Source organism: Puma concolor, chromosome A3 (genome assembly GCF_028749965.1).
Source record: "Puma concolor isolate L17-30 chromosome A3, mPumCon1.1.hap2, whole genome shotgun sequence".
Lineage (NCBI taxonomy): Eukaryota > Metazoa > Chordata > Mammalia > Carnivora > Felidae > Puma > Puma concolor.
This window is the reverse complement of record NC_141669.1, coordinates 78,564,500-78,590,835: the sequence shown is the minus strand read 5'-3', so window position 1 is coordinate 78,590,835 and position 26,336 is coordinate 78,564,500. Positions and strand designations below refer to the sequence as shown.

The 26,336-nt window shown below is 42.6% G+C and overlaps 1 protein-coding gene across 11 annotated transcripts in view; it reads left to right on the top strand.

The window, feature by feature from the left end:
- Positions 1 to 26,336, top strand: part of KANSL3 (KAT8 regulatory NSL complex subunit 3) — a 43,917-nt gene that overhangs the window by 10,916 nt on the left and 6,665 nt on the right. For 7 of the 11 annotated variants that reach the window (XM_086701237.1, XM_025931971.2, XM_086701236.1 and 4 more), the window contains 18 exons: positions 4,029 to 4,119; positions 4,246 to 4,431; positions 10,125 to 10,256; positions 10,507 to 10,623; positions 10,871 to 10,972; positions 11,076 to 11,147; positions 12,284 to 12,358; positions 12,535 to 12,692; positions 14,953 to 15,016; positions 15,457 to 15,657; positions 15,864 to 16,020; positions 17,555 to 17,632; positions 19,222 to 19,413; positions 20,000 to 20,084; positions 20,518 to 20,645; positions 21,521 to 21,630; positions 22,038 to 22,260; positions 22,596 to 22,729. In XM_086701237.1, the coding sequence (XP_086557363.1) occupies positions 4,029 to 4,119; positions 4,246 to 4,431; positions 10,125 to 10,256; positions 10,507 to 10,623; positions 10,871 to 10,972; positions 11,076 to 11,147; positions 12,284 to 12,358; positions 12,535 to 12,692; positions 14,953 to 15,016; positions 15,457 to 15,657; positions 15,864 to 16,020; positions 17,555 to 17,632; positions 19,222 to 19,413; positions 20,000 to 20,084; positions 20,518 to 20,645; positions 21,521 to 21,630; positions 22,038 to 22,260; positions 22,596 to 22,729 (2,305 nt within the window). Of the gene's footprint in view, positions 1 to 2,745; positions 2,790 to 4,028; positions 4,120 to 4,245; positions 4,432 to 10,124; positions 10,257 to 10,506; positions 10,624 to 10,870; positions 10,973 to 11,075; positions 11,148 to 12,283; positions 12,359 to 12,534; positions 12,693 to 14,952; positions 15,017 to 15,456; positions 15,658 to 15,863; positions 16,021 to 17,554; positions 17,633 to 19,221; positions 19,414 to 19,999; positions 20,085 to 20,517; positions 20,646 to 21,520; positions 21,631 to 22,037; positions 22,261 to 22,595; positions 22,730 to 26,336 lie in introns of those variants that run through there. The other 4 variants (XM_086701244.1, XM_086701245.1, XM_086701238.1 and 1 more) reach the window with 3 other exon arrangements.

The window sequence follows — 26,336 nt, the reverse complement described above, 5'->3', positions numbered from 1 at the left end:
TGTTTAACACAGCTAGCTTTTGATCTTTTGTTTCCACTTCAAGAAATACTTGCATTCTACAGAGATACTTGCATGCCCATATAAAGATGTAGACAGATATGTGTATGTGTGTATTGGTGGGGAAAGAAAGGGTGGTCACTGCAACTGTGTATAATAGCAATAAAAGGCACAACCTAAATGCCCACCAATAAGGTAGAACCAGCCATTAAAAACAAAGAGGTGTGTTGGGCGCCTGCGCGTCTCAGTTGGTTGAGCATCTGACTCTTGATTTCAGCTCAGGTCATGATCTCATGGTTCATGAAATCAAGCCCCGGGTTATGCTCTGTGCTGACAGCATGGTGGAAATACATCCATGTATTTCTGAGCCCACCTGAGAATCACTACCCATGAGAAAGATACTACTCATAGGAATGTGTTGTGCATTTAAATAATGTGCAGGAAAATGAGATTATGAAACAATCACAGGCCTTCCTGATCCCAAGGTATCCTGAGTCCCAACATTGAGTTGAAGCTTCTCCCCACCTCCGAAGTCAAAAGTCTCTGAAATAATCAAACCACCACAAAAACAGACTGGATTTTGATGAAGTAGCAGGAATTAAGCCAAGAGAACGAGGGGAAAATAAGAAAAAGGACAATTCCACAAAACCTGAGACTGCTTTTAGTACCCCAGGTTACAGAAGGGTGGGAAGCTTCAGAGGTTAAGGGATTTAGCTGTAGCAAGGATAGCTACTTAAGAAAGAGGGTGCTTCTGAATTCTTGATCATGGACTTCAGCTACTCTCTTAAAACTTCTGCTTCGTCAGTTATCATAGCTACCTGAGTTTTTGGTTGCTGGAAGGAGGTCCTTAGAGGTTGTGCTTTCCACACCTATTTTACAGACAAGGATACTGAAGACACACAGCAAGCTCTTTATTACAGAGCTGATTAGAGTCCTGGCTCCTAGTTAGTGTTCTCCTGGACTGTGTGTAACTAGTGAATTGTAAAACCTCCACCAAGGTGGAGATTTTATTTTTTATTTTACTGAGGACCATTATTTTCTCCCTTTCTAGAGGGTATTTACTCTAAGGACAGTATAGGGTAGTTGTAAAAAGTGAATAACAAAGGGTAATTTGCCCTGCATCTGCATATTTACTGGGCCATGTTACTAGTATTCTTAGATGACCTGTATAAAATAGGGTATCTTGGTGGTGGTGTATGATGGAAGGGATACTAGTCTGTTATAGAGTAAGAAAAATTGAGATTGTTGAAGTTTCAAGCAGCCTCCTTCAGTTTGCCCATCCTGGTATCATGAAGGGCTCAGTTGACAGTTGAACCTGAGTCCTGTTTTGGCATTCCTCTCCTGCTCAGTACCCATGTGCTTAGTGTGGTAGGGAATGTGAGGGTTGGAATCTGTACTCAGCTGTTTACAAGGCTTGGTATGTAATGTGCATACAGTTCATCCATTTATTTATTCAGCAAATGTTTAAGTGGCTCTTATGTGTCAGACACTTTTACATGCTGGGGATGTAACACTTAAAACCGATAAAAATCCCTGCCATCTCGGCATTTACATTCAAGCAGAGGGAGACAGACTAAACAAAGAAGTAAAATGGAGCATGAGGTGGGGAGCTGGCTGGAAAGGGGAATAGGGAATCTGGGTGTTGGTAGTTTTAAATAAGGTTGAGTCAGGGGAAGGCTCATTAGAAGGTGATGTTTGAGCAACAACCTGAAGGAGAAGGAGCCATTGTTTCAGGTAGAAGGGATGGATGACAAGGGCCCAGTCTGTGATGTAGAAGCTTATAGGGTGTGTGGGGGGTGGGTTGGGGCATGTGGTGAAGCCCAGTAGGTTAGGGGCAGTCAGGGATGATGAGGTTGGAGAGACTGTTGGGTCTAGACTGTAAGGAGGTGGTTGTTTTTAACTGATTGAAATGGGGCCACTAAAGGCCTTTGAGCAGAGTGACATGATCTGACTTAGGTTTTTTGATTGATTTTCTTTTTCCCCCGTAATTGATTTTCCAAACTGACTTTCCAAAAGGTTGTACTAATTTATATTTCCATCAACAAACTATGGAGAGACCTATTTTCTTACATTCTCAGAACACAGAGTATTAGTAAACTTCTTAATAACTTTTAAGTCACTAAATAATAACTTCATATTTATTTAATCTTCAATAACTTTTAATAACTTTAATGTTTAATAACCTGATAACTTTGTAACTTCACCCATTTGATAGGTGAAAAATAATATTTTATGACTTTAATTTGCATGTTTGATTTTGAAGGGAGTTTACTTTTTTTGTGTGAACTGCCTTTTCATTTTCTTTGCCCATTGTTTTTGTTTCGAGTGTTTTGTCACTTCCTCACTAATTTTCTGGAGGCTTTTTCTATTTTAATGAAATGGCAAGTAGTTTTTCCATTGCGTTTTGACTTGTTTATGATAGTTTAGTGTTTTCCTTTACAGAAGTTTGAAGTTTTTATTAATCTTTATATCTTTAATATTTATCTTTCTTTTATGGCTTCTGTTTAGGTCTTAGGTCATACTTAGAAATGTCTCGCTCATTCTGGGTAAATATATATTTGCCACTTTTTTCCTATTCCTTTTGTAACTTTATATTTTTTAATATTTAACTTTTCTACCTAGAATTTATTTTGGTATAAAGAGTGATACGTAGGTGTCCAGATTTTCTTCTTCCTATTGGCTAGTGGTCATCTCAGCGCTACTTACTTTAACCCTACTGATTGAAATGCTGCTGTGATCTCATTCCAGGTTCTCATTTGGGTCTGGCATCCACTTAAATTGTTTTTTTAAAGGTAACTTCATCACCAGTTTTTTTGTGTGTGTGTGGTTTTTTTTTTTAAGGCAGTGGGAGTTAATAAATATTGATTGGGCATCTATTACTTTCTCTTAATCTCTTTACGAAGATTACTGACCAGAGTTGGGAGTATCAGAGTCATTAAGATTGCCAGGAATGGGCTGAAGGAGGCTTTAAAAGCCCCTTGCAATGAGGTGTGATGAGGTGGGAACAAGAGCAGGAGGACTAGTTTCTAATTGCAGGGAGTTTACAGCTAAGTTGGAGGATAATACACAAAGCCTTCCCTAATCAAAGTAGAAGTGTGTATGCCAGTGGCATGTGAGGATGGTTCAGTACTAACTTACATGGAACAGACCATTCAAAAGTTAATTTGCTAATTGTGTAGTATACAGAAAAATATTAAAAATATACACAGAAAAGGGAGAGAGGTAGTGTGGGGTGGAATATTAGGGAGTGGGAGAAAAGCGTCATCTGTTACATTCCTAAAGCATTATTTTTGGGGTGCCTGGGTGGCTCAGTTAGCTAAGCATCCAGTTCTTGATCTCAGCTCAGGTCTTGATCTCAGGATTGTGAATTCAAGCCTTGTGTTGGGGTCCACACTGGGTGTGAAGACTACTTTAAAAAAGAAAGCTAATTTATTATTTATTTATTTACTTACTTATTTATTTATTTATTTATTTATTTATGTTTTTTAAAGTAATCTCTACACCCGCCGTGGGGCTCAAACTCACAACCCCGAGATTGAAAGTCACACGCTCTACCGACTAAGCCACCTAGACGCCCCCTAAAGCTAATTAAAATAGGCCTCTTATCTTAGTCTGAGGTTTTAGTACACTAAAATGCTTGTTCATGCTGTCTTTTTTTGTGAAATATTAAACTCTTGAAACTCTTGAAATTCAAATATATTTGTGCAATGGTGCCATGCTTTTATTAGTGGATTATTTTAGCCTCTAGATAATTAGCTTTGCTAGCCCTGAAAAAATTTCACTCATAACTGGTTTTGACTTGTAGTATATATATTAATATAAATGTAAACTAAGGTGACTTATGGGCAGGATTGGGACCAGAATCTAGGTCTTGTGCTTTAGCTCAGTGGTCTTAGATTAAAGCTGCTTTGAGTTATATTGTTTCACAGTGGAGACGAAAAAAAAAAAAAGTGGCGTAATCTTTGTACAGTGTACTTGCGTGAGGAGTGTCTCCGGAGTTTGACTTTAATTCCTCAGAGTTTCTCTTATAGGACTGGTTGGACAATGGCCCAGAACAAGCTCTTTAACAAGATCCTCAAAGCCCTGCAGTCTGACCGGCTTGCCCGCTTGGCCAATGAAGGGGTAAGACTCTAGAAGGGCTCTGCCTTGTTCAGCCTTACTGGCTGACTACCTTGACGATCCCCCTACCTACTCCAGTTGTTAATAAGGTGGCCCTTCACGTGTTATCACTTCGCTTACATCATCCAGGCTTGCAATGAGCCAGTACTACGCCGTGTTGCTGTGGACAAGTGTGCGAGGAGAGTGCGGCAGGCTCTCGCAAGCGTGAGCTGGGACACCAAGCTGATCCAGTGGCTGCATACCACCCTGGTGGAGACCTTGAGTCTGCCCATGCTGGCTGCCTACCTGGATGCTTTGCAGACACTGAAAGGGAAGGTAAGGCTGTGATTGGCATCTGTCCTGTCCTGGGGTAGCAGTCTCTGCTGTGGGTTCAGGAAGTGGGGTTGGGCAAGGTCACTGCCTGGTCAGCCTAGAGGACATGACTAAAGCTAAATAGGAGACGTGTTATCATTTCACGTTTTGTCTGGTGTAAATGTCTTCAGTCCTGCTGTCTCCAGGATGGAGCGTAGGGCTTGAAAACCAAAATGTACTTTAGCCTCTCTAGTCCTGTCTGCAGCTGGTGGTTTGAGTCACCTCTGAGGTCAGATGAGAAAAGAATTACCACAGAGGAGACAAAGGACTTAACAGGGAGGCGTGTTGACAAGGAGGCAAGAAGCCGACTTAGCTGTTTGGAGTACAGGATTGCAGAGTGGGGAGTTTTCCAGAGCACTGTCCATTCTAGGCTGTGCTCTCAGCAGTGGTTCCTCTATTCTCAGATTCTTCTTAGACTATCAGGTTCTGTCTCAAATTTTTAAAAATTTTTTTTAAATTTTTATTATTGAAGCATAATTGGGATATAGTTTCAGGTGTGCAGCATAGTTTCTTGACAATTCTGTACATTACTCAAGTGTTCCCCACAGTAAGTGTAGTCACCATCTGTCACCATAGAATGTTATTATAGTGTTATTGAGTATATTTCCTATGCTGTACTTTTCATCTCTGTGACTTAATTTATTTTATAATTGGAAGTTGCATCTCTTAATCCCCTTCACCTATTTCGCCTGTCCCCCAACTGTCTTTCCTCTGGCAACCACCAGTTCTCTGTATTTATGAGTCTGTTTTGTAGCTTGTTCATTTGTTTTTTAGATTCCACATATAGGTGGAATCACTTGGTGTTTGTCTTTCTCTGACTTACTTCACTTAGCATAATATCCTCCAGGTCCATCCATGTTGTCACAGATGGCAGAATCTCATTCTTTTTCATGGCTGAGTATATTCCATTATATATATACCACATCATCTTTATCCATTCATCTGTTGGTGGGTACTTGGTTGCTTGCATACCTTAGTTATTACACATAATGCTGTAGTGAACATAGGGGTGCTTATTATATCTTTTCAAATTAGTGTTTTTCTTTTTTTTTTTTAATGTTTATTTGTTTTGAGAGAGAGTGTGTGCGAGCAGGGGAGAGGCAGGAGAGTGGGGGAGAGAGAGAGAATCCCAAGTAGGCTCCATGCTCAGTGCCGAGCCCAACATGGGGCTTGATCCCACGACTATGAGATCATGACCTGAACTGAAATCAAGAGTTGGACTCTTAACTGACTGAGCTAACCAGGCACTCCAGTGTTTTCATTTTCTTTGGATAAATACCCAGCAGTGAATTTCTGGTTCATATGGTAATTCTATTTTTAATTTTTTGAGGAACCTCCATATTGTTTTCCCCAGTTGTTGCACCAATTTACATTCCCACCAATAGTGCACACAAGGGTTCCCTTATCACCACATCCTTGCCAACACTTGTTATTTTTTGTCATTTTGATATTAGCCATTCTGACTGGTATAAGGTGGTGAGTCCTTGTGGTTTTAATTTGCATTTCCCTCATGGTTAGTGATGTTGAGCATCTTTTCATGTGTTTATTGGCCATGTGCATGCCTTCTTTGGTAAAGTATTCAGGTCCTCTGCCCATTTTTTAATTGGGTTATTTATTTTTTGGTGTTGAGTTGCATAAGTTCTTTATATATTTTGGATACTAACTCCTTATCAGATCTATCATTTGCAAATATCTTCTCCCATTTAGGAGGTTGCCTTTTCGTTTTGTTGATGATTTCTTTTGCTGTGCAAAACCTTTTTATTTTGGTGTAATCCCAATAGTTTATTTTTGCTTTTGTTTTTCTTGCCTGAGGGAACATATCCATAATTATGTTGTTAAGGTCAGTGTCCAAGAGATTACTGCCTATAGTTTCTCCCTTCCTTCCTTCCTTCCTCCCTCCCTCCCTCCCTCCCTCCCTCCCTCCCTCCCTCCCTCCCTCCCTTCCTTCCTTCCTTCCTGTAATGTTTGTTTGTTTTTGAGAGAGAGAGAGAGAATAGGGGAGGGGCAAAGAGAGAGGGAGACACAGAATCTGAAGCAGGCTCCAGGCTCTGAGCTGTCAGCACAGAGCCCGATGCTGGGCTCGAACCCACGAACTGTGAGGTCATGACCTGAGCTGAAGTCAGACACTTAACTGACTGAGCCACTCAGGCGCCCCTGTGATTTCTTCTAGGAGTTTTGTGGTTTCAGATCTCACATTTAGATCTTTAATCCATTTTAAATTTATTTTTGTGTATGGTATAAGAAAGTGGTCCAGTTTCATTCTTTTGCATGTAGCTGTCTGGTTTTCTCAACATAATTTGTTGAAGAGACTGTATTTGCCCCGTTGTATTCTTGCCTTTGTCATAGAGTAATTGATTATATAAGCATAGGTTTATTTCTGGGTTGTCTATTCTGTTTCATTGATCCATGTGTCTGTTTTTATGCCTCAGTCATACTGTTTTGATTGCCATTGCCTGATAATATAGTTTGAAATCAGGGAGCATGATGTGTCTAGCTTTTGTTCTTTGTTCTTTCTCATGATTGCTTTGGATATTTGGTGGGGTTTTTTTTTTGTGGTTCCATACAAATTTTAGGGTTGTGCTATTTCTCTGGAAAGTCCTGTTGGAATTTAATAGGTATTGCATTGAATCTGCAGATTGCTTTGGGTATTTTGGATATTTTGGATATTTTAACAACATTCTTCCAATCTGTGAGTAAAAATATCTGTTTGTGTCTTTTTCAGTTTCTTTCATTAACGTCTTACATTTTTCAGTGCACATGTCTTTCACTTCCCTGGTTAAATTTATTCCTAGGTATTTTATTCTTTTTGATACAGTTGTAAGCAGGATTGTCTTTTAAATTTCTCTTTCTGCTAGTTAGTTATTAGTGTATAGAAATGTGACAGATGTTTGTATATCGATTTTGTATCCTGAAACTTTACTGAATTTGTTTATTAGTTCTTTTTTTTTAATTAAATTAAATTTTTAAAATTTACACCCAAGTTAGCATATAGTGCAACAATGATTTCAGAGGTAGATTCCTTAATGCCCCTTACCCATTTAGCCCATCCTCCCTCCCACAATCCCTCCAGTAACCTTCTGTTTGTTCTCCATATTTAAGAGTCTCTTATGTTTCGTCCCCCTCCCTGTTTTTATATTATTTTTGCTTCCCTTCCCTTGTGTTCATCTGTTCTGTGTCTTAAAGTCCTCATATGAATGAAGTCATATGACATTTGTCTTTCTCTGATTTCCCTTAGCATGATACCCTTTAGTTCCATCCACATAGTAGATGACACTTAACTGACTTGCAAATGGCAAGATTTTATTCTTTTTGATTGCTGAGTAATACTCCACTATATATATGTATATGTGTGTGTGTGTATACACACACACACACACACACACACACACACACACATCTTCTTTATCCATTCGTCTATTGATGGACATTTGGGCTCTTTCCATACTTTGGCTTTGTTGATAGTGCTGCTATAAACATTGGGGTGTCTACGTCCCTTTGAAACAGCATACCTGTATCCCTTGGATAAATACCTAGTAGTGCAATTGCTGGGTCATAGGGTAGTTCTATTTTTAATTCTTTCAGGAGCCTCCAGACTGTTTCCCAGGGTGGCTGCACCAGTTTGCATTCCCACCAGCAGTGCAAAAGAGATCCTCTCACTCCACATCCTTGCCAACATCTGTTGTTGCCTGAGTTGTTAATGTTAGCCATTCTGACAGGTGTGAGGTGGTATCTCGTTGTGGTTTTGATTTGTATTTCCCTCATGATGAGTGATGTTGAATATTTTTTCATGTGTCGGTTGGCCATCTAGATGTCTTCTTTGGAGAAGTCTATTCATGTCTTTTGCCCATTTCTTCACTGGATTGTTTTTTGGGTGTTGAATTTGATAAGTTCTTTATAGATTTTGGATACTAGCTCTTTATCTGAGATGTTGTTTGCAAATATCTTCTCCCATTCTGTCAGTTGCCTTTTAGTTTTGCTGAGTGTTTCCTTCACTGTGCAGAAGCTTTTTATTTTGATGAGGTCCCAATAGTTCATTTTTGCTTTTGTTTCCTTTGCCTCTGGAGATGTGTTGAAGTAAGAAGTAAGAAGGTCAAAGAGGTTTTTGCTTGCTTTCTCCTTGAGGATTCTGATGGCTTCCTGCCTTACATTTAGGTCTTTCATCCATTTTGAGTTTATTTTTGTGTATGGTTGAGAAAGTGGTCCAGGTTCATTCTTCTGCATGTCGCTGTCCAGTTTTCCCAGAAGCACTTGCTGCTTTATTCCATTGGATATTCTTTCCTGCTTTGTCAAAGATTAGTTGACCATACGTTTGTGTGTCCATTTCTGGGTTCTCTGTTCTGTTCCATTGATCTGAGTGTCTGTTTTTGTGCCATGAATTTGTTTATTAGTTCTAACAGCTTTTTGGTGGAGTCGTTAGGGTTTTCTGTATATAATATGTCATCTACAAATAGTGACAGTTTTACTTCTTCGTTTCTAATTTGGATGCCTTTTATTTTTCTTGTCTAATTGCTCTAGCTAGGACTAATAGTAATACTGCGTTGAATAAAAGTAGTAAGAGTGGGCATTCTTATCTTGTTCCTGATCTTAGAAGAAATCTCTTAGCTTTTCACTATTGGGTATGGTGTTAGCTGTGGATTGACCTTTTATAACCCACATCACCATTGTACTTTTCATTGTCCAGTTTCTCAAAACCTTTTTGTTTTTCTAAAGACTACCTTTAACATTAAAAAATTTTTCCTTTTCCCTAGGTCACTTTGACCTTTTGTGGGTAATGTGAAATTCCCAGAGATATTTCTTCTCAGTGTAAGCATTAGAATGTCTGAAACTTATATTTTTACACATCTGTGAGGTCACATTTCTGGTGAATAGTGAAAAATAGGATAGAGTATAAATCACAATATACACAATACATAAGTTATATTATTTTGAACACAATAACAGATTTCCTTAATATGCCAAATTTTGAAGGCAGTATTCTAGATGAAAATGCAGATTTAAAAAAAAAAATTTTATAAAATCAATATGTTCATTGAAGAAATTTAGAAAATACAGCAATCTAAAAAGGGAAGATACTAATAAATATCACTATTAATATTTTGTCATATTTTCTAACAGCACTTTTTCTCTATTTTATTTTTAATATTTTAGTAAAGTTGTGTTCCTGTGTTACTACAAATTCTTTTAAATATCTTAAATTAACCCTTAATATCTAGTTATATGGATAATTTGCTTAACCACTCTTATAGATATATTTAGGTTGTTTCATCTTTTTGATTATTATTGAGAGAGAATTTATCTTTTGCATTCCCCTCCCCCCCCCCCGTGAACCCTATATGTGTGTGTTTGTGGTTTTGATATATTTTGTTGGGAAAGGTTCTCAGAAGTAGAATCCTTTGGGAAAGGGATAGGAATGAATTTAAGTCTCTTGATGCATATCACTGGGGTCCTTTCCAGGGGATTGTATCCATTTACCTTCAGTGATGGGAGACATACTTTTCAACTATCCACTTATTTGTACTTTTGTCCCTGAGTAAAGTTTGAGAGGCTTAGTTGAAGTCTGTCTATGGCTCATAATGGGGTTCTGTCCTCCCACCCTATTACTGTTGGTGGACAGGTCTCTTGCTTCACACTGGAAGCATCTTTGCTTTTGCTTTTAGATCCCTACTTTGATTGACCGGATGCTTGTGTCATCTAACACGAAGACTGGGGCTGCAGGAGCTGAGGCCTTGTCCCTCCTGTTGAAAAGGCCCTGGGATCCTGCTGTGGGGGTGCTTTCTCATAACAAACCAGTAAGTTAGAGCAGCTCAAAACTTAACTTTGGCCCATGAAGTTTTTAGAATCCAGTCTCAGAATCTTAGCAAGAGGGTAATAAATGACTTGTTTAACTTTTCCCATTAATAACTGGTTGTGTATACTGCTTAGCATAGTTTCATAAGGAAATTAGCATTGGTTGGGATAAGAAAGGTATTGGGATACTTGGGATTTTGTGGAGCAGCACCTCTTCCTCACTGGTTCTCTGTTGGGGTTCTTTCTTCTTAGAGCAAACTCCCTGGCTCTCCTCTCATTCTCATTGCGTCCTCTGGGCCTTCTAGCTCCGTGTTCCCCACCTCACGCCGCCACCGCTTCTGGCAATCTCAGCTATCCTGCTTAGGCAAGGTATGTGTGGGAACAAGCGGAACTGTCTCCTGGGTGGACATAGAGGCTTGGAGGACTAAGCAGACAGAATGCAGGAGGGGATCAAAATGGATGGACTTAAATGTTGAGCATCCCCTCCACTCTCTTTTGGTTTTTAATTTGAATGGTGCTTATCCAAGGTTGAAAAGATTTAGGGTAGGTTAGGCAGAATTGAGAGAAGATTTGAAACTAACTTCTGCTGGTATGGCTGCCACTTTCTTTCCTTTAGGTCATCCCCGTAGCCACCCATCTGCTGAACAATGGTAGTGGAGTAGGAGTTCTGCAGTGTCTTGAGCATATGATTGGGGCAGTGAGAAGCAAAGTGCTGGAGGTGAGAATGCCCTCAGTTCACTGGGGCACACCCAGCGTTCTGGGGTTGTTCTGCACCCAGCTATAGCCTCCTGTCTTACTGTCTGCTTTCTCTTCCCGCAAAGATTCACAGCCATTTCCCCCACAAACCCATTATCTTGATTGGCTGGAATACAGGAGCATTGGTGGCCTGTCACGTAAGTAATTCCCATCTCATTTGGAGGTTGTCCTATGATAGATACTACTACTGCTGATTGCTACCACTGAGTTCTTTTTTATGTTCCAGGCACTGTGCTAGATGATCTGCCTACATAAATGCATTTTAAAGTGTAGAAGATGATTTTTTAACTTTATTGTGAAAATTTTAAGCAGAAACTTAAAAGGAGAATAGTCCTATAATAAACCCTGTGAGCCCCTCACCCAGCATTACCAGTGATTAACTTATGATCAGGCTCCTTTCATCTTACTCCTGCCCACTTTCTCTTTCCTCCGATTATTTTGAAGAAAATCCCAAATGTCATTTCATTTATATATATTTCAGCATGTATTTCTGAAAAAAATATTCTTCCCCCACCCCCAAATGTAAATACTATTCTCTCACCTAAAAAAAAAAAACAAAAAAAACCCACCAAAAAAATGATAATTGTAACAGGCATAAATTTTAATAGCTTTGGAATTTGATGTTGTGTTCATATTCTATGCCTTTCTAAGACATCAGGGAACCTTTTCTTTATTATTTTATGTACATTAGCTTGTGTAAGTGTCCCTGACCTGTCCAAAGCCCCAGTTTTCAAGTGGATCAAATAAGCGAAGTCTGTGCTGCTTCATGTCGTCTGGTTAAGTATGACATCCAGGGCCACCAGAAAAAGAGGGCTATCTCCCTAAACTCCCTGGTCCTGGGAATGGCAGAATTTAGTCAGCGACTGCAAGTGCCTGGGAGCTAACTATTAAATTCAAAAAGGAGAGATTTTCTTCATGTAAGGAAGAAGAGCAATATTTGTGTTCTCCTGATTGCATTTGCTATTAGTGGAGGAAAAAGTGAATAAGACATTAGTATAGAGAATTGGTAGGATTGGAAGCACTGAACTTCCCATCCTGTGGTTCAGCCCTCTACTGGGATCCTCTCAGGGCTTCAGTTCTCCAGGTGGTACAGTGTATCTTGTGCCCTGTGCTCTTACTGCTGCCACTATGGCTGGTACCCTTGAGGATTAGGACTGGTGGGGAGGAGATGGGAATAGCTGGTAGGTCTGGACCACCTCCGGACTCTGGGTGGTAGCTCTGGATGTAGCTACAGTGAAGTTGACCTTGAGACAAACTTTTGTATTATTTCCAGGTGTCAGTGATGGAGTACGTCACTGCAGTTGTCTGCCTTGGGTTTCCTTTACTTACTGTGGATGGTCCCAGAGGGGTAAGCATGGGGTGTAGCTGATTGCTGGGTCATTGGCTGGTAAGGGTAAGGGGGTGCATACCTCGCCCAAACTGGTTAGTGACTGTAGTTGCCAGGCTGACTCCCCTCAGTGGACTTGCCAGGTCAGTGCACAGTGAATATTAATTGGCTGATAGTAAAATTTATACATGTTTTAGGATGTGGATGATCCCCTCTTGGATATGAAGACTCCAGTCCTCTTTGTCATTGGGCAGAATTCCTTGCAGTGTCATCCTGAAGCCATGGAGGATTTCCGGGAGAAGATTCGAGCTGAGAACAGCTTGGTGGTAGTTGGGGGAGCTGACGATAATCTCAGGTGCGTAGGTTCTCCCAGAGCTGTGAGAGAGCCATGTTACAGTGTTGGAGAGATGCCTGTGAAGTGATGATGTAACTATAGACTAAATCTGCTTCCGTGAAAATGGGAACTGTTTTACATGAACTAATTCAGATTTATAAAGAGTTGCAAAAATAGTACAAAAAATTCTTACATACCCTTAACTCAGATTTCCACATGTTGATGTCTTACATACCCAAAGTATAATTATGAAAATGAGAAAATTAACATTGTATGACACTATAATCTGTAGGTGCTGATATTGTCCATTGTTTCACTGGTGTCCTTTTTCTGTGCGGTATCCACTCCAGGATCACATGTTGTTTTTAGTTGCCTTGTTTCCTGAGTCTCCATGAATTTGATACTGTTCCTTAGTCTTTCATGACCTTGACATCTTAAAGACTTGTGGCCAGTTACTTTGTAGGCTGCCCCTCAATGTAGGTTTTTAACATTTTTGTGATTAGGTAGAGCATATGCATTTTTGGTAGGAATGCGAGAGGTGATAAGCCCTCAGCACATCTTCTCTGGGGATACATGAAGTTGATGTGTCTTATCATAGATGGTGTTAACCTTGATTGTGTGGTTAAGGTGGCATATTCCAGGTTTCTCCACTGTAAAGTTACTATATTTCCCTTTGTGATTAGTAGTTACCCTATGGGAAGGAGATACTTTGAGACCTTGTGAAGGCAGTCTTGGTCACTGTGCTTTCACTGGGGTAGGCATTTTTTATATTTTCTTTCCTTACTAAGGATGTATGTGAACTTAGATTTTATTTGTATTAAGCATCATTTTATGTATTTTGGAGTAAAAACAGCCAGAGTTTGGAAGGGGCACCTTTGGTCATTGAGATGGCCACTGGTCCCTTATAAGACTGGCTGCCTGTAGGGACTTTAATTGTGTTTTCATGAAATGTACTGAAAAAGAGATTGTGTCATTTATTGGGCTTCCTTTTTTTATATGCTCAATTTTAGAGATTTAATTTCTTAAAAACTTTCTTTAATGTTTATAATTTTGAGAGAGAGGGACAACATGAGTTGGGGGATGGGCAGAGAGAGAGGGAGACACAGAATACAAAATAGGCTCTAGGCTCTGAGCTGTTAGCATAGAGGCCAGCATAGGGCTCGAACTCACCACGAGATCATGACCTGAGCCAAAGTCAGATGCTTAACTGACTGAGCTACCCAGGCGCCCCGAGATTAATTTCATTTGTGTTTTTTAGCTAGTAGCTTAAAGCAAGTATCTGCCCCCATCTGTCTTGTCAGTTTCTTACCCAGAGATGTTTTGGAGAAGTCCTGGTCTTTGTCATTTGGCAGCTTCTTTTGGGCCTAGAAGCAAATGCTTTGGTTCTCAAGGTAGTGTTTTCATGTAAATTGATTGTCTTTGTTGGTCATTCAGATGTTCTTATCTGTAGAAAGGTATATTGTGTGTGTTGAGTGGCAGGGAGGGAACATGAGAGGTGGGGATACCTTCATGGAGTTGTGTTGGGAGGCTGCTTATGAGACATATTTGCATGATGCCATGAGCATCAGCCTGAGGATTGGGAGACCTTAATTTAGTTTTGGCTGCTTTGCTAAGAAGCTTGGGTAAACTGCTTAACTTTTGGGACTCAGCGATCCTTATCTGTAAGATGAGGGTGCTACCCTAGGTTAGAGGCCAACAGCCAGTAAATTAGGGTCTCAGAATTTGGAGACTCAGAATGTTGTTCTCTACCCTGTCATTGGGGGCTCTGTTTTTCTCTTTGCTGAGGCCCCCAGTCAGAAGCCAGGGGTTTTCAGGCTAGCTTTCAAAGAGGAGAATGCAGCCATCTGTGGCCATTTTCTCTTATCCCTTTAGAACTAACCTGGGACCACCTTTCCTCTTCTACTAATCTCATTTCAACAGCAACCAGTGATCTCAGGGTTTGGGCCTCCATTGGGAGACTTCTAGATAAAGTCTTAGAAGTCAGATAGAGTTTATCTGTGAAGCCAAAGGTATAGGACTTCTGGAGTATACAGTCCTAGGCAATTTCCATATGTTATTTGTTTTTTTATATGTGTTATTTTTGTAATCCTCACTATTCCATGAGTGAGGTGTTATGATTCCCCGTTTTGCAGACATGGAAACAGGTTCAGAGAGGTTGTGATAACTGCGTGAGGGCTAACGTAGTCCTCCTTCCTGAGCCTAGAAAATAACCAACACAGAAGAGAAACCCATTCTCGCTTCCATGTGATGCCATTTTCTCCTCTCTGTCTCTGTCTCTTAGAATAAGCAAAACCAAGAAGAAATCAGAGGGACTGACTCAGAGCATGGTGGACAGATGCATTCAGGTACACAGTTGCTTTATGTGTTTTTCTCAGCTAGGCTTGCCTTTCTATAACCTTTAGGCTTGATCTTGTTGGCAGCAGCCTCTTTGGCTCTGAAGGAGTATCCACTGGGGCCTCTGGTAGAACTAAATCATAAACAAAGGAAAGGGGAAATGAGAGCGACAGTCTAAGATGCATACAGAGCATCAGGGGAGAAAGAGTTTATTGGAGGAGTGAGGGAGCACAACCATCCCAGAACACCACCCCACAGAGGCCTTGGGGCATAGGCTCCTGCTGGTCTTTGACTGAGGCTTGGATTTGTGCCTGGCTCTGTGTGCCTGGAGAAGGACTGAAGGCACACCTGACGCCAAAGGCAGGGTTGATTGAATTGAGTTAACCCTGTCAGGGAGGTTCCTATTCCCTAGACTGAAGGACTCAGCAGCCTGGGCCCCTCTTCATACTAGGATGAGATCGTGGACTTTCTGACTGGAGTGCTCACTCGCACTGAAGGGCACATGGGCTCCGAGCCTCGGGATCAGGATGCTGAGAAGAAGAAGAAGCCTCGGGATGCAGCCCGCAGAGATCTGGCCTTTGAGGTCCCTGAGCGGGGCAGTCGGCCTGCCTCACCAGCTGCCAAGCTTCCTGCCTCACCCTCAGGCTCAGAGGTAATGTAGGCAGGGAGGGAGTGCTTTTGCTGGGGAAGGAAGACTGTGGATTTGGTTCCTAGGGATGGTTGTCTACTTTGCCAGTGCTGTAGGCCTTAGAGTTGCTATGAGAATAATTCCTGACCAGGGAATTCCAGGGGACTTGATAATTAATGGTTAAATCCAAACAGCATTGGCTCAGCTCTTACTCTTCTCACCCTACTCAGGATCTTTCCAGTGTGTCCAGCAGCCCCACTTCCAGTCCCAAGACCAAAGTGACCACAGTGACCTCTGCCCAGAAGTCCAGTCAAATCGGGAGCTCTCAGCTCCTGAAGAGACATGTGCAGCGGACAGAAGCTGTGCTGACCCACAAACAAGCCCAAGGTATTGGCTCCTCCTGGCCCAGTGGCCTCTCAGGTTATCTTCTGCAGTGACATCATATGGCATTTGGAAAGTATTGACATCTGTAACTTCTGGGGCATGTGAGAGGCACCGTTTCCCACATTTCTGTTCAAACAAAATTAGGTTGAAATGAATACTGAGGATTGTTTTCAAGAGTAAGACATCACAAAAGGTCTGTGCATTAGTGGGGTTGTATAGTTCCACTAATTATAGCTTTGCATTGGTGTTCTGGGGAGTTAGGCTTTATGAGCTTACTCCATGTGTATTTGCCTAAAAATTTTTTCTGACTCCCAGTTGGGGAAGCTACTTCTTCTGTTTTAGGCCCTGCCCAGCCACTCCTGCAGTCAGGACACTCTTCAGATCATGTGGACAGGGTGATTAGCTTTATTCATCAGATTCCAGGGCAACTCAACTGGCATCATGCCCTTTCTTTGTTTCTACCTTGAAGGTTCAGCCTCCCATATTGAGACTTTCAGTGAAGTTTATCAGTCTCTCTGCAGATAGGTTTTAGAGTAGACTGGGAAATGTTTGTATGGTTGAGATCAGAGTTTGGAGAACAATGAGTGCTACTAAAGCTACAGAAAAGGGAGAGTTTTGCGGGTAGGTGGAAAAGAAACAGTGGCTCTCCCCATGCCCCCATTTTGATCCTGTTGGGCAGCCCTGAGGTAAGGCCCCTTGGTCATTGTGTGTGTATGTATCCAGGAGCATGTATCATCTGAGGTCTCACGTGCCTGGAAAGTGGCAGCACCAGAGCTGGCTGTCCAGTAGAGAGATGTAGAGATGACAGCAGGCTGATCTGCTCACTTCCCCTGTGTTTCTTTTTAGTAGAGCCAAAGGACTTAAACCCAGGCATCTTAAGAAGGTGCCCTTAAGAGTGGTGCTAACAAGGAGCACAAGTGTGTGAGGGGATCTGTGAAGGCAAAAAAAAAAAAAAAAGGAAAAAAGGCCAAGCTTCTAGTGTGCACGTAGATGGTCTGTGACCTGGATCTTCTTAAGTGGTGGCCAGAGCCAAGTTCTGGGTGGGTGGTGTTTCCATAGGCTTTTGATGAAGAGAGAACCAGTGGTTGGCTCTGCTTATGGAGGAGATAATTAGTTGAGAATCTAAGGAGTTCTTGAAGGGTGATTGGTGACCTGGGTTCGAAACAGGACCCAGAATATGGTGCAGAGCAGCAGCCCTAGCGCCCTGACTTTGACAGAGCTCAGAGGCAAGAGGGAATGATTATAGCTAACTTTTATGGAGCCCTGACTATGTGCCATGCTGTCTTCTTGGCACTTGACTTGCTATTGCTCGTTGAATCGTGGCAATGGCAAATGAAGCAGGTACATTTATTATTTTCAGTTATAGGTGATTCCATGGAATCACCATGGGAGTTAGGTTTCGAACCCATGCAGTAACTCTGGAAGGGGCCCATGATGACCATTTTCTAGAACATTTTCATATCTTTTTCTTACTCCCTCTCCTTTTCTCTTTTCTCTGGCTGGCTGTGATTCTGTAATTCTTTCTGATTCATTCCAGCACAGTTTGCTGCTTTTCTGAAACAAAATATGCTGGTGAGGAAAGCTCTTCCTCCCGGCACCTCCTCCTGTCTTTTTGGTGAGTATTGCTTTTCCTTTCACCTTTTCACGCTCTGTTCTCTGCTTCTGTCCACTTTTCCCTCAGTTCCTTCCCCATTCTGTTTCTCATTTGTCTCTGGTTTCCTACTTTTCTTTTTCTGCCTTTTTGTCTTCAGTTCTTTTCTTGGCTGACTTCTTTTGCTTAGTCCATAGTCTGCTTTTTCTCTGTACTTTCTGTTGGCCTCTCATGATTTTTCTTTTTTTTGTCTCTTGTGGTTCTTGGCTGTGCTTCTCCTATGTGTGCCTGTGAACCTGAGTTTCCTTGTGTGTTTTTCTCCCTGTCTCTGGTTTCCTGCTTCCATCCTGGCTGCTACAAGCACATCAGCCACTTATAATAAGCATAAAACCTGTAGCTCTTCTCCCTTTTACTCTCCTTCCTATTCTGATTTTAGTCACTGCATTTGTCCCCTAACTGGTCCTGCCAGCTGGTATTGCCCTGTGGTCCGGCGTAGCTCTCTGTGGCCCAGGCCAGGAGCCCCATCCCTGCCCGCCATCCTCATATACTACTGCTTTCCTCCCCACCCTTCCCCTGATTACCTATGCTAAGAAGAGGGACTGGAGTGGGTTTCTGGTTTTAAAAAGAAGGGGATCTCTGAGGTGCCTGGGTGGCTCAGTTGGTTAAGTGTGTGCCTCTTGATCTCAGCTCAGGTCTTGATCTCAGGGTCATGAGTTTAAGCCCTACATTGGGCTCCACTCTGGGTGGGAAGCCTACTTAAAAATAAATTTAAAAAAAAGAAGGGGATCTCTGAGGATACCTGAAGGATAACTTCAGAGTCCAGGAGGCTTGGCCATGTGCAGGATGAGTCTGTTTGATTCAGTGGAGGGGGAAGCTCATGTGCAAACAGTTGGCCTTTCTCTGTACTAGTGCAAATGACCTGGGGACTAGTTGTGACATGGACCACCATTGCCCTGTTACTTTTGGGCAGGAGCTATAAAGTTGTCTTGGCTGAGATGCTCCCTTGCCTAGTAGCCACTCAAAGCCACCCTTAATTCCTGGCAATAATCCTTCTTGTTGCCTTCATTTGGCAAGCAAATCTTCAACGTTGGGTGCTTAGGACAGAGTAGGACTCCGAGAGCCTTGTGAAAGTCTCTTTTTTTGAGAGGACTGGGTAGTGTGCTTCTCTGCTGCTGCTTTGTGGAATGTTTACTGTCCCCCAGCTGTATGATGTGAGGTTGGGCTTGAAAGAGGAAAATTATCACATTGTTTGAGTCCAGGAAGCACTGCTTATATCCACTATAGTGAGTCCTCTCTTTTTTGGTTGGCCTTCGCTAGGCAAGATCAGGGTGTCTTCTCGTTTCCTTTTTGTTTCTACCAACTCAGAGCTCCCTTCCTCCCTCAGAGCCTACTCCAGAACAGGGTAAGGGTTGGGCATGGAACCATTCCCTGAGAGGACAAGATGGTGTCTACCACAGATGGGACCTGAGTGAGGTGGGACTGAATCATTGGCAATTGCCTTTGAAGTGTGACTTTGTATGTGACACACAGTCATGCCCTTGCTGCTACTGTCTGTCATTGTCTCTCGGGCTTTTTTGGATTGTGGAAGACCTCACCTCAGCTCCATCTCTTAGTTCCCATTTCATCAGAACAAACGGAGGAGGCAGAGAAAGAGGATCTTAGGGTCCAGCTGAAGCGCCACCATCCTTCCAGTCCTCTTCCTGGCAGCAAGACCTCCAAGCGACCGAAGATTAAGGTGTCCCTTATCTCCCAAGGGGACACAGCTGGAGGGCCTTGTACTCCTTCCCAAGGAGGAGCTCCAGAAGGTGAGTGTCTCTTCGCCTGTCTAAATAAAAACTGAGCTCTCTCAGAACACACATCATTGCTGCCTTGGTGGCTACTTGCTGGACATCTCAGCCTGTATTTCAGTGTAAGATGTGCCTGGAGCAGAGAAGACACAAGGTAGCATGGGGGGCAAAAGTGGGCAGTGACCTGATCTGAACTAGAATAATCAGGAAGGCAGAATGAGGATCAGGGGGAGCATCCGGAGCATCATTATATTTTGTTCTCTGTCAGTTTCAATTAAAGATAAAATATTCTGGCACCTGGCTGGTTCAGAGGAGCATGCAACTCTTGATCTCAGGGTCCTGAGTTTGAGCCCCACATGGAAGGTATAGAGATCTTAAAATCTTAAAATCTTTAGGAAAAAAATATAATAAAATATTACAAAAAGTATAGAAATTGGAAGAAAAAATACCTCCAGCTTTCCCTATTCTACTGTTCTACTTATTCGTCATTTTTCTTCTTCCAGTCTTTGTTCATAGTATTTTGGATTTAGCCTGGGCTGTGAAACCCTGAAAGGGGCCAAGCAGGACTGACTGACCAGTGGCCTTGGGGTTTTCTGTTTTGCAGTTTCGGGAGGGAAGCCCATCACCATGACGTTGGGGCAGGCTTCAGCAGGGCCCAAGGAGCTCACAGGGCTTCTCACCACTACCAAGTGAGTCTGTTTCTTAGCTTTTCTGGCTCTGAACCTTTCTTTTTACCTTTTCTCTGGTCCATTTAGTGCTTTGGAAAGATGATAGTCTGGGTTCTGTCAGTTTTGGGAATATGACTTTTTTCTCAGTGGGATCTTTGCCCTTTTGGTGGGGGTGGGGGGTGGGGGGCAGTCCCGTGGGGCGGGGAGGGGATCAGTTCAATTCTTTTTTACTGAAAATTTGCAAAGCTTCCCATAGCTCTTGCTTTAAGGTTTGAAATCTTTATTTTAGGCCTGACTTTCAGAAGGATTAGAGACCAGATTCAGAAAGTGGAACAAAGAAAACTATAGGTTCTCGTGTCTAGAAAGCCTTGCTGGGCCCTACGACCCTCCCTGTGTTGCTGGGGTCTGCTGCCCTCCAACCTGTGAATAACGGAGCTCCTGTCTTCGTCTCCAGGTCAAATGCTTCTGAAGGGGGAGTCTCAGCCAGCCCAGCCTCCTCAGTCTCCAGCAGCACTGCACCCAGTGCCTTGCATACACTCCAGAGCCGCCTAGTGGCCACCTCTGCTGGCAGCTCCCTTCCAGGTATCTGGTAGCCCAGCATTTCCCGCCTCCCAGCAAAATCTCCTTTCAGCTGCTGCTGGAGGGTGGTCCTAGGGAAAGCAGCTGAATCTGGAGGATTCTCTTCTGGGTTGCAGGCTTTCATAGAGGCTTGATGTGAATTAGAATTAGCTTTAAAGTGGGAGAGTTCTTGGTCTTAATATCTACAGTGAGTAAAGAGCCCAGTTTGCAGGTAGTGTCTTTTGTACTATAAGGAGGAGAAATAGTTGGTGGGAAATGTATGTATTGTGTTCACTGTGGTGTTCTTAAACACATCTGATTGCAGAAAATTGGAGATTGTGCTGTACTAGCATTAGCAAGATGAGGCACCTTTCTGCCTCTTGCTGGTCTCCTCACTTTCACCACCCCACCCTACATGGGAAGGCTGGTTGCCTGAGTCCAGCAGGGCCAAGGCTGTGCAGGTGTCCTCCTTCAGGAGGACCTCCCCCTTTGCTTTGTGGCCACTGGGCTGTGTGTAGTGAAGTGTAAATCAGGTATTTGGAATTCTTTTGGCTTAAGAAGCTGTCCCCTTCCCTGGAAGGGATGGAATTTAGATTTCTGAAGTGGGATTCCAACTCTCTGGTTTTCCTAAAATTGTCCAAGATGTTGGACAGGTAGTTTAGAGCAGGTTGGGATATGCAGAGCAAATCCAAGGGAGTATGTCTAGAATAGTAGCTTTCCTCATGTGGGCATGCAGTGTGCATGCCTGGGGAGTCCTTCCTGGCATCTTTCTGAGAGCCCTGGAAATGTCCCAGGGAAAGAGCATTGGTATTTTAGTTGGTTGTTGAAGATGGATGGGTGTGGCTGCTCTTGGGATAAGGGCTTGAGCCTATACTGACATCTGTTTTATCCTCTCCTAGGGGCTACATCAGCCAGCAGCCTCCTTCAAGGTCTCAGCTTCAGCTTGCAGGATATCAGCAGCAAGACCTCTGGCCTCCCAGCAAATCCTTCCCCAGGGCCAGCCCCACAGGTGCACATCTGCCTTCTGCTGGGTTGGGCAGGTGTGGGGAGGAGGCATTCTCAGTTTAGTTGGTTTTGACAGGGAAACTGGGTCTGGAATCTGGGTCAAGACAGCCTTCTGACTTCACCCTGGGAACTACCAGAGGTTAAGGCTCCATCACTTACTGTGTGATCTTGGGCAAGTTTTTTGATCTCTCTGTGTCTTCGTTTCCTTGTCTGTAAAATTAGGATAATAGTATCTCTCTCAAAGGGTTGTTTTGAGGATTAAGTAAGCTAGTATATGGAAAATGCCTGGAAGAGTACCTTGCATGTAGTAGGTGCTCAATGGATGGTAGCCTTTAATGCTATGGGCCCTCCATACTCGAACATTGCTGTTGGGCAATAGCTTCTGATCACCTGGGCTTGTGTGTCCCACAGGCCACCAGTGTGAAGTTGCCCACCCCCATGCAGAGCCTGGGTGCCATCACCACGGGCACCAGCACCATTGTACGTACCATTCCTGTGGCCACCACACTCTCCTCCTTGGGTGCCACTCCTGGTGGGAAGCCCACAGCCATCCACCAGCTGCTGACCAATGGGGGCCTCGCTAAGTTGGCAAGCAGCCTCCCTGGCCTGGCTCAGATCTCTAACCAAGCATCAGGTGAGTCTCTCATGACAGCCGTGGGGACTCTTAGATATGGGATCTTTCCCCAGGATCTTCCCATCTCACATGGGCAAGCCATGTTGTTGAACCCAACTCACCAGGGTCCTGGCATTGACCCCCAAGGATTCAGCTGTGTGAGGCCAGCCCCCAGAGAGGTCGAAAGAACACAGCTGTTTCCTGTTGCCTTTCAGACTGACTGATAGAGCGTAGATGACCCAGCTGGGGAAACTGAGGTGGGAGGCCGAGGGGGTGGTGTGTGATGTGAAGAAACTCTCCAGGAGAAGAAAATGGAGGCTATGACCAAAGCCAACCTTCCCTCCCATCTCTGTCAGGCTTGAAGGTCCCTACCACCATTACTCTGACACTGCGTGGCCAGCCCAGCCGAATCACTACACTGAGCCCCATGGGCTCAGGAGCAGCCCCGTCAGAGGAGCCCAACTCCCAGGCGCTGCCCTCCAGCTCACAGGTGAGTCTGCCTGGAAAGACTGAGGACGCAGGCTCCGGTATTGGGAAGTTTGGAGCCGACTGACTGGCTTACCAGAGTAGCTGCCAGTGCACTGGACTTGTAGGCAGACCATGGTCAAATCCAGACCTAGGGGTTTCTAGCTTTGTAATATTGAGCAAGTTGTGGACTTCTTTGAGTCTCCTCTTCCATGGCACCCCCTGGATTATTTTGGGATTAAACATGGAACTATGTTCAGGTGTGTAGCAGTGCTCAGTAAGTAAGTTTTGTTTGCTTTCCCTCTCCATTCCTTTTCTCTTCCCATTCTTGGTTTCATCATTCACAGGTTGTGGTAGAGGCGAGTTAGTTGATTAACACCCTTTCTTTCACCAGTTTTCCAACATTGTGCTGTTCCAGCTCTTGGCATTCATTCCATCTTTTTAGGACACACTAGATTTCTATAGCTCTTACCCACAAGTCACCAGCAGTTCCTTGTAGCTGATTGGATTTCTATTGTAACCTTGTCACGTAAAATGTTTCTAATCTTAAGTCATGATCTGAGAGCTACCCAGAGATCAGAGGCAAAAGAAAAAAAATAGCTGGAGTCCAGTGTTGAGTGTGATTTCCTTCAAGTGTGCACTGACCCTTTCAGCTTTGGCCTTCCCTCGTGGGAGCGAGGGTGCTATGCAGGCTGCCATGACAGAAAGCCAGGCCCTGTTCCCGTCATTCCCACTACACCAGCCCTGCCCAGGAAGTGGGGGGCGGGCCCCTATTGGCACTTGACAGCCTCCAGCTGTTCCAGATGATCTTCTGCCTCCTTTTTAGAGGAAAATACTGCACAGAGATTGTTACCTGGCATTCATTGGGATCATAGTTACTGCCAACCCCCCCCCCCCGCCTTTTTGGCAGAAAAGTGGAGGTGTTTTTATTTCTTTTTTTTAAATTCCTTATTTTTTCAATTACAGAAATGTGTTTATTTTAAATAATTCAAACATTACAGAAATAATTACAGAAGTAATTTAGAAAGTGAAAATTTCCCATGATACCACTCTCAGAGATGATAACCCACTAACAGCTTGGTATGCATTCTCCTAGATTTTTCTTGCTATACAAAGTATATTATCTTATTTTACTTTTTTGACAAAAATGGGATCACAGAATATGGACTATTTTGTAACTGGCCTTTGTTTACAACACATGTTGTGACATGCTTCCCTGTGGGTTACATAGAGACTTATCTACTTCTTGTCAGTTGCTACCTCATGTTTCACTAGGTGGATGTACGAAAGTGTATTTCACCACCTCCTGTTAGAGAGTTGGGCTGTTTTGTTTTTGATACAGAAAATAATGGTTCAGTGAACACGCTCGCTCCTGAGTTTTGTGTGCCTCTGGGAGCTTTCTACAGTCTAGAGATCAATAGTGGAGAATCGTGCATCTGACACCTGGCTAGCTGCTGGCTAATTGTCTTTCAGAGGTTCTGCTGGTTACAGTTCAAACCACAACGATGAGAATACCTATTTTCCTATGCCTTTATCAGTTATGGAAATCAGTATTTTCAATTTAATTTATTAATTTGATGAGTGAAGTGAAATGGTTTTTTTTTAAATTTTTTTCTTTTTCTTTTAGTATTATTTTTTAAAAATTTACATGCAAGTTAGTTAGCATATAGTGCAACAACGATTTCAGGAGCAGATTTCTTAATGCCCCTTACTCATTTAGCCCAACCCCCCTCCCACAACCCCTCCAATAACCCTCTATTTGTTCTCCATATTTAAGAGTCTCTTATGTTTCGTCCCCCTCCCTGTTTTTATATTTTTTGCTTCCCTTCCCTTGTGTTCATCTGTTCTGTGTCTTAAAGTTCTCATATGAGTGAAGTCGTATGATACTTGTCTTTCTCTAATTTCCCTTAGCATGATACCCTCTAGTGCCATCCACATAGTTGCAAATGGCAAGATTTCATTATTTTTGATTGCTGAGTAATACTCTATTGCATATGTGTATGTGTGTATATACATGTATATATATGTATGTGTATATATGTATACATATGCATATGTATATACACGTATGTATATGTGTATATATATAAATGTATATATGTGTGTACATATATGTATATACACGCACACACATACACACACACCACATCTTTATCCATTCATCTATTGATGGACATTTGGGCTCTTCCCATACTTTGGCTTTGTTGATAGTGCTGCTATAAACATTGGGGTGTCTACGTCCCTTCGAAATAGCATACCTGTATCCCTTGGATAAATACCTAGTAGTGCAGTTGCTGGGTGGTAGGGTAGTTCTATTTTTAATTTTTTGAGGAACCTGCATACTGTTTTCCAGAGTGGCTGCACCAGTTTGCATTCCCACCAGCAGTGCAAAAGGGTTCCTCTTTCTCTGCATCCTTGCCAATATCTGTTGTTGCCTGAGTTGTTAATGTTAGCCATTCTGACAGGTGTGAGGTGGTATCTCATTGTGGTTTTGATTTGTATTTCCCTGATGATGAGTGATGTTGAGTATTTTTTCATGTGTCGGTTGGCCATCTGGATGTCTTCTTTGGAGAGGTGTCTTTTCATCTCTTTTGCCCATTTTTGCACTGGATTATTTGTTTTTGGGTGTTGAGTTTGATAAGTTCTTTGTAGATTTTGGATACTAACTCTATCTGAGATGTTGTTTGCAAATATCTTCTCCCATTCTATCAGTTGCCTTTTAGTTTTGCTGATTGTTTCCTTCGCTGTGCAGAAGCTTTTTATTTTGATGAGGTCCCAATAGTTCATTTTTGCTTTTGTTTCCTTTGCCTCTGGAGATGTGTTGAGTAAGAAGTTGCTGCGGCCAAGATCAAAGAGATTTTTGCCTGTTTTCTCCTCAAGGATCTTGATGGCTTCCTGTCTTACATTTAGGTCTTTCATCCATTTGGAATTTATTTTTGTGTATGGTGTAAGAAAGTGGTCCAGGTTCACTCTTCTGCATGTTGCTCTCCAGTTTTCCCAGCACCACTTGCTGAAGAGACTTTGTCCACTGGATATTCTTTCCTGATTTGTCAAGGATTAGTTGGCCATATGTTTGTGTGTCCATTTCTGGGTTCTCTGTTCTGTTCCATTGATCTGAGTGTCTGTTTTTATGCCAGTACCATACTGTCTTGATTACAGCTTTGTAATACAGCTTCAAGTCCTGAAGTGAAATTGTTTAAATGTGTATTTTTCTGATTACTGATGAGGTTGTATGTCTTTTATGAAATACTCATCATGTTCTGTCTCTACTTTGATTTATAGCAGCTTTATACATTCAGATGTTTCCTTTATTTAAAAATTTTTTTTAAATATTTATTATTGAGAGAGAGAGAGACAGAGCATGAGCAGGGGAGGGGCAGAGAGAGAGGGAGACATAGAATCCAAAGCAGGCTCCAGGCCCTGAGCTGTAAGACGCAGAGCCCAACACGGGGCTCAAACCCACAAACCCTGAGATCCTGACCTGAGCTGAAGTCGGACACTGGATCCATCTAGTCACTTCAGTCCTTTGTCTGTTATACAAGTTGTATATACTTCAGTCAACTGCTTTTTTTTTTCTTTCTGTTGAAGTATTAAGTGCTTGTTTTTTGATATTTGTTTTGGGATCTTTTATG